Consider the following 7,460-nt stretch of genomic DNA (forward strand, 5'->3'; position numbering starts at 1 on the left):
AGCCCAATAAGTTCTCGTATAAAGAGGCGTGCTAGACATATATAAAACCATTAAAAAGACCCTCATCCATTATTTTAAGATTTTGGATTGAATTGGTTGTTTACAAAAGTAAATAATCATAAATCAAAGTAGGTGATATATAATAATTCATGTTATATAATTTAACTGCAAAAATGGAGTTCGTCATGTAATAATTATTATATAATAAGGCCTTTAGTAGTTCGTTCTTTTAGGGGGAAAAATGGAAGAAGTAAAAATATTCATGTATAGTGTTCTTTTAACTACTAATAATTGAGGTCAGGCAACAAAAAAGAATCTCGTTGATTGTCCAATAGTAATCAATGACACTAATGTTGATGTATTGTTTCATGTTTTGGCTCTCGGTATTCTGTTGGAGAAAGCTGCAACGATGTATTTGAATGGATACACCATCTTTGGTTATCTATATTGACAAACAAGTGCGTTTGGGGCCTGAATTTGATAACCAGTAACACTGAATCTCTACCACTCGATAAACAGATTTTTCTTCTTTGTGGATCCCTCCGTGCATGCTGCACCTTTGTAGTTTCACGTAGATCGAGACTTTGGGGTTGTTTTATTCGCTAATAAATGAATAGTTATTAGGGATATATTTTTCTTATGTTGTAGGAAAAGAATTACCTTATGTTGTAGAAACAAAAGTATAAGTGAGACCCACATGTAAGAGGAGAGAGAGAAAAAAAGTAGTGGGACCCAACTCCTTTTTGTGTGTGTAGAAGAGATGTTTATCTCATGTAAAATAAGATAAACATAACCCTAGTTATTAACAACTATTGTGACAATTGCAAGTTGAATTATAATAGCCTTTTAACTTGGAATCTTGGATGACTTTTTAGAGTTTCAGTATTTTTAATTTAAATCAATTTTATACGGCGCCTAACCATAATATTGCAGAGGCATTCACTGGGGATCATTGATTCAAAATAATATAGTGAAGCTTCCCTACCTTTATCACCAAATAGTTTTAATTGTGATTAAATTTTAATTTGAAATCAATTTTATATCCGGTTAAAAAAATTAAAATTCATGAAAATATTGGAGGCTAACTCGTCTCAAGAGAAATAATTAAAATTGATATATATATATATATATATATATATATATATATATATATATATATATATAAATACAAATAAACATGCCAATCCAATACGTATCAAGCAAAATGGAATCTTTGGTATTCCACAATGGAGGATAAAGATAACGACCAATGATCTAACTGTCACCTCGCATAATTCAATTGGGGATATGTTCATTCCCCCTTGAAAATACATTTATTTAACAGCTGCTAATGCTATACCTGAATTATTCAATAAAACTATAACTATTTATATAAACACGATGGAAAATATTATTATATATGCAATATTATTAGTCTTTTATATAAGTGAGTAATTAACGAGCCGAAAATAAAGTTTTTCAATTTAATTTATTTATCATATAAGCGGGGTCAAGTTGTGTTATGGGCGAATTAATCATGAATAGCGAACATCTAATTGAAATGTGAGTAATACAATTTGGCTACAAATACAACTATAATTTGAAAGAAATTATAATGAACCAGTGGATATCCATTTATTAAAAAAGAAAAATTGAGCACCTAATCATGCTTACTTCTTCATAACAAAATTTTATTTAATCCACTTACTTTAAGACTAAGGCGAAGACCCTCGCCTAGTCGCCTTAATTTTAATAAGAGAAGCACCATGTCTAGCTTTATAAATAAGTTTAAAGAAAATGTCTATGTTAGTGCGCTTTTTTGTTGTTGTTGTTGATAAACTATGTTATGTAAATATATTTATAAATATATTGAATTAAAATCCTCAATATCAATTTTTCTTGACAAGTTATTTTGCAGAATAATAACATCTTTAATATTTCCAACAAAAAGTTAATAACTTTAAATGTATTTGTAAATTACTAAAATTAACGTCTAGTTATGTAAGTTTAGTATTAGACTATTCTTTGCGTAAGAAAGGAACTAAATATCTCAGCAACAGCAAGTTCAGGGAAGACTTCAATGTTCAAACCGTACTGCTTGGTAAGGATATCATTATCAATGATTAAATGACATGAATGTCCTCTCAGCGAGGTGGGACCCACAACAATATCGCCGCGGCGGTGCTGAGCCAATGGCGCAACCGCAAGCCTCGGCGAACAGCGACTTCAACGTTTCCAAGCCTCAAAACAAGTCACTATGAAAAATCTCTACTCTTCCCACAACCCACAGCTAGCAATTGATTTGATTTGATTTTTTTTCGCATCGAAGGATTGGAATCCATTCATCACCACCGTCCAACCCAATCCAACGGTTTCAAATCTCAAAAGCGGGCCCCAGATCACGCAACTTCCTCGTGAGTGGCGCCAACGCAAGTGGTCCCACTCGATGAAAAATCAACGGTCCAGATCAATTCTTCCTTTATAAAAACCCGTCGTCACGTTCCTCAGTGTTCTGATCTGTGAGTCAGCGAGTTCTCTCTTTTGCATTCTCCGAATTTTCTCTGTTGAGATCTTATTTTTAGGGTTTAAGAGAGAAAGACAGGACCAGATTCATCACCTCGATGACAACAACAATGTTTCTGCGAAGCTCATCCACGCCGGTTCTGAACTCGTGGCTTCTCCACTCGAACTCGAAGGATTCTTCTCCTGAACCAGAAATCCTTCACCAGATCCCGAGAACTCGTTCCTTTGCGCTGTCGGCATCGCAGAGTTCCTTATCGCCGATTGACGCTTCCGTTAACAGAATGACGCGGGCGCTGTCGGAGACGGATCTCTCCGCGCCGCCCAAGCGTAAAGCTCTCAACCACCGCGTCTTTGATGAAGACGAGGAGGGGGAGAGTAAGCGCGGGAAGAGATTCAGTGCTCGTTCGAGAACGGCGTCGTTTGGGTCCGCGTTGTTTTCTTTGTCCGAGTTGGACGAAGGCGAGGGTGGGGTTGGTCTCAGGGACGATGGGTTCATGCGTGTCTTGGTTGAGGGTGGAGGCGGTGATGGTGGTGGTGGATGGGACAACAATGATGGTGGACGTTCTGGGTTTTGGGATTCCAATCACGGGAATGATAGCACCGACGTGTATTACCGTACAATGATCGAAGCTAATCCCGGGAATCCACTTTTTCTTAGCAACTACGCGAGGTACCTGAAAGAGGTATGTGAAAGTTTCTATTTGGAAGTTAAAAGTTTCTCTTTGAATTACATGTCTTTTTTTGGGGATCCAATTATCGATTATGTTGATTTAGTTTTGGTATGATGAAAGGTTCGCGCGGACTATGTTAAAGCAGAAGAGTATTGTGGCAGAGCAATTTTGGCTAATCCAAATGATGGGAACGTGTTATCGCTCTACGCTGAGTTGATATGGGAGAGCAATAAGGATGCTCCTCGAGCTGAGGCTTATTTTGATAGAGCAGCTAAAGCTGCCCCAGATGACTGGTAAGAAACTTCAATTCTTTGTTGGTATAAAATATGGTGTGTTTGGAACATCAACTATAGAATTGGGAAAAAAAAAATTATATTTGGAATGAAGTGGTTACATGACTTGAATATTTATTTACCTGAATTGAAATCATCATATATTGAATATTACAAATTATGGAATATTACATGCGTTGTATTGAATTCTTTAGTTTATATCATTTCTATTTGAAATTAGTTTATAAATAAAGGTTTCATAGACACTAGTAGAAAACAGCTAGAGCTTACTGTTAGTCGTAATTTAACTTGAACTAACGGAACGCTTGCTTTGTTCTTGTAGTTATGTTTTGGCATCCTACGCTCATTTTCTTTGGGACGCTGAGGAAGAGGGTAATGTAATGGAAGAAGATTCCTCTGAAAAATCTCACTGTTTCTTCCATGGAGCTGCTCCGCCACTTCCTCCTCCTTTATCTGCTGCATCTTAAGCTGCGGCCTTTGATATAACTTTCTAACCTTTGTTTATATTCCCATAACCTTTCCTTGTAACTTCTTTTGGCCGACGAAAATAGTTGTAATGGTTTTTGCCCTCCTTGTCATCAATATTCTTGTAGCAACAATACGGAAGAATAAAAGATGGGGTCAATTTCTTTTCCTTTTCCTTTTGATTGGTTTGTCAAATCTCTCTCTCTCTCTCTCTCTCTTGTAGTATTATGTCAATAACAACGATATTTGCACATTTTTGGAGTTATATTGTTCATACGTGTAGATATAAGGTGGCAAATTTTGAAATTTTGTGGTAGCTGGCATAACGTATGAACAAATCAAAATCCGCAGCTGTAGTAGGGGGAATGATACGTTTGCAAATAATGTTTATTAATGGAGAATTTGTTAGCTTGTGCTTTGTTTTGTGAAACGGTCATGATAGATTCAACCATTGCCATTTGCCTTTTAAGTAAAAGGTTTAAGATGGTTTATAAATCTTGCCATGGAGGGCGGAAAAAAGTTGCAAATTTTCGAATTTTACAGACGATAAGAATGCGTAGACGAGCGTGTTCTTTCGTATCCTGCGAAAGAGAAACTTGTTTGCATTTGTAGCCTGGGTGCACTTTTCCTATTTGAACAGATCTTAAATTTCATTCACAGTACACTGATTCGTTACAGTACATTTTACATGCCTAATAATCTCCGCGTTTCTCATGTTCTGGCGTGGTCAGATTTGTCACTTAGAACATAAGAGAACTAATAAACTAACAACCTAGTTGGGGCCACGGAGCTATTGTTTTCTTGCCTTACGGTCTACAATGAATGCTACTGCCTTTTGCTCATTTTATTACAGCGGAAGTTGGCCTTCATAAGATCCAGAACCAGCCCAAGACTGAACCGCCAACCAAGCCGAAGCCAAGGAACACGGTCATCACAATAGCAGATAACTCTGATTCTGTGAATGGCACTGACTTGGGTGCTAGAATCATAAGAACACTGGTGAGGTACCCATTGGTAAATCCAAGCATAAATGTCAGAACCACCATTGGTACTTCTGTTTTCATCCACTTGGGTCCATGAAGACAAACTATAAATAGTGGATAGAATAGAAGCCTGGCCGTGGCGGCCCATATTGCCCTTGTGATAGATTGTGGAACATAGAAGGCAGTTAATGACTTCCCTATCAAATCAGCTAAGTTATAAACTGTTATCAGTAAAATAGGATACCAATCCTTAAGAATCTTGGATTCGAGATCTTCCGCAATAAATCCTGGGAAAATAGACAGAGTCACTATGTAGATTATGAAAATTCCAAAAGCTGGCCTCTTAATTTTTCCTGCCACTGCCCAAAATTTTGTCCCTGAGCATAAGGTGCTCTCCTGAGGAAGACTCTGATGATACTGCTGCATGACTGGTAACTTGTGCTGCAAGTTGCTAAAGACGATGCAACATAGGAGGAAAAGTGTGGCAACCATGAAGTACAAGTGGGCACTTATTTTGAGGCCCTTTGGGGTTTGCGGGAGTGATGCCTTGGTTATTATCCTCAACATTGAAATTATAATACCTGTCACCCAACAACAACTTTGATTAGTGGTATAAGAATGAACTTTGATAGAACCTGAGTTTCCTAGTTACTACTGAATTTGCTCTATATAGATTATTGAGATTCAATTTTACAGCAGAAATGGCTTTAGCTGTTACATGTGTGTGAAAACTAGAGGAACCAAAGGCATCACTTGTCACCACAAATTATCATATTTCAATCCTACCAAGTACAATTTAGTTAAGCAAGAAAAGCAGCAAGGTCAATCACAGCTTCAAAAGTCAGTAGTATTTATATTTAAGTGGTCGTTGATGTAAGTTATCGAATGGTTTTATCAGATGACTAGGATTATCCATCGAGTATGGATGAAAGAATATGCTAAAACACACAATATCTTCTCACATAGGTAGAATGCAGTGCCAAGTTTAAAACCAAGAAAACATGACTCTAGAATCTGCTTATTATTATTTTTTTCTTTCACCTAACCTTCTAAAGCTTGTATGTACTTAAAAAGAATAAAAGTACGCATTGTGGTCTTGTTTAAAACTGCTTTATTGTTTAAAAGCTTCATCTTATGCAGAATTTTCATATTCATGAGAATTTGTTCAAATATAGAAAAACATAATCTGCCTGTTTGTAATGGAAAGAGGAAAGTAAAATTGAACTTCGAGGGCACAGAATTGCCTTGTACCTGAGGAAGCAGTTCCAGCAAAAACGGCTTGCATATACTGTTTTGGAAGCTTTCCAGCTGATCCTATCAAGCTTCCACCAACCAAGCCATCTGCTAAACCACATATTACCACTGCTGCAACTGTCAAGCCATAGGCACCACTTGGTCTCTCTTTTAGCTTGGTGCTGCTGGAGGCCCAGTCTATGACAGGAGCTATCATCAGAGACATAACAAACATAGAAAATCCCAAGTTCATTCTCAACCTCAATGTTGTTTTACTCCAACCTCCCCAACTCATCATCACAAGAAGTACTACCACAGATGAAGTCATATAAGCCACAGAGAAAACCTTTTCAATGTGGTTGGTTGGATAGAGGTAGGCAAAGTAATCAACTGCTGTGATTAACGCATTCCAAGGAAGCAAGTTTCCAGCACCAAGCAAGAAATGGATTATGTAAGCAACTCGGTATGTGTCTCTTCTCTCACTTGGATCACTGGAGACCAACTTGACAGCTTCCATTTTTTTCCTACCTTGATTCTTAACGGCTAAAGCGTGTGATATTTGAATAGAACCAGAGAGATTCTGGGGTAATGGTTATATGTGGAAAAACTTGGATTAAAAGCTCTCTGCAGACATTAGCATCATAAAACAAGTGGATGATACAAGTAGTTCTACTTACGTTAGAGATAGTTTGGGACTAGTTGACACTTCTGCCATCATTCATACGTATATATATACACACACGCATGTGATTGATGGGGTTGGACATAGAATCGATATGCTTAATGTATGAAGAAGAAAAATTATGCTCTGTGGGGACAGCAATGGATGGGTGATATTAGATATACCATTTGGTCAGTCACACATGGGGGTAAGCTGTCTTGCATTCTCATGTACTTGACACCCAATTAACATAATTGGATGCTTGATATTCATGATAATGATCCTTTCAATATTAAGTCTTGTCTTGCAACCCATTTATCCACAAGTTGCAAAAAGATCTCTAGAACAAGTTAAAAGGTTAATGTAAATCAATAATAATATGCCACCAACCAAGCTGTGTTCACTCATAGTGAAAGTAGTCAATGGAGTCATGGAGCGGTGCAAAGACAAGGGCTTGTCAAGTTGATTATCAGTTCCCGTTATTCTAGGCTTTTTTTTTCCCCTTCACATAATGGTAGGTTGTCAAGGTCCATGGTGTTCACCAATCAGCATTAGAGCTAAAAGCACTGGCTGAAGATAGCATTATAAGAGAAAGTTCAAGATGAAGTGACATAGCTAAAATCACGAAATAGTAACAGGCATCAAATTTTTA

At 37.2% G+C, this 7,460-nt stretch overlaps 2 protein-coding genes across 3 annotated transcripts; one reads left to right on the forward strand and one right to left on the reverse strand.

Moving 5' to 3' along the window:
* Positions 1-2,505: 2,505 nt before the first annotated feature.
* LOC133290472 (uncharacterized) lies at positions 2,506-4,107 on the forward strand. The gene is made up of 3 exons (XM_061488552.1): positions 2,506-3,185; positions 3,294-3,466; positions 3,789-4,107. Exons 1-3 carry the CDS (start codon positions 2,601-2,603, stop codon positions 3,931-3,933), a joined length of 903 nt encoding a protein of 300 aa, XP_061344536.1. The 5' UTR covers positions 2,506-2,600; the 3' UTR covers positions 3,934-4,107.
* A 472-nt stretch (positions 4,108-4,579) lies between these two features.
* LOC133290478 (equilibrative nucleotide transporter 8) lies at positions 4,580-6,819 on the reverse strand. Of its 2 annotated transcripts, XM_061488563.1 has the most exons (3): positions 6,166-6,819; positions 5,249-5,495; positions 4,580-5,116 (listed from the first exon to the last, which is right to left on the reverse strand). In XM_061488563.1, the coding sequence occupies exons 1-3, from the start codon at positions 6,662-6,664 to the stop codon at positions 4,798-4,800; spliced, it is 1,065 nt and encodes a 354-aa protein (XP_061344547.1). In that variant the 5' UTR covers positions 6,665-6,819; the 3' UTR covers positions 4,580-4,797. The 2 variants fall into 2 exon arrangements, with proteins under 2 accessions (XP_061344547.1, XP_061344546.1); XM_061488562.1 differs by having other exon boundaries at positions 4,580-5,495.
* Positions 6,820-7,460: the final 641 nt, after the last annotated feature.

Source organism: Gastrolobium bilobum, unplaced genomic scaffold (genome assembly GCF_033153095.1).
Source record: "Gastrolobium bilobum isolate Gb01-03AN ecotype WA unplaced genomic scaffold, APGP_CSIRO_Gbil_v1 utg4785, whole genome shotgun sequence".
Taxonomy (NCBI): Eukaryota; Viridiplantae; Streptophyta; class Magnoliopsida; order Fabales; family Fabaceae; genus Gastrolobium; species Gastrolobium bilobum.

Excerpts from the sequence above, each read along its gene's own strand:
- LOC133290472 (XM_061488552.1), top strand. The coding sequence starts at position 2,601 with ATGACAACAACAATGTTTCTGCGAAGCTCATCCACGCCGGTTCTGAAC. Across the intron at positions 3,186-3,293 it reads ACGCGAGGTACCTGAAAGAG|GTTCGCGCGGACTATGTTAA; the intron begins GTATGTGAAAGT and ends GTATGATGAAAG. Across the intron at positions 3,467-3,788 it reads AAAGCTGCCCCAGATGACTG|TTATGTTTTGGCATCCTACG; the intron begins GTAAGAAACTTC and ends TTGTTCTTGTAG.
- LOC133290478 (XM_061488562.1), bottom strand. The coding sequence starts at position 6,664 with ATGGAAGCTGTCAAGTTGGTCTCCAGTGATCCAAGTGAGAGAAGAGAC. Across the intron at positions 5,496-6,165 it reads TGCTGGAACTGCTTCCTCAG|GTATTATAATTTCAATGTTG; the intron begins GTACAAGGCAAT and ends GTTGGGTGACAG.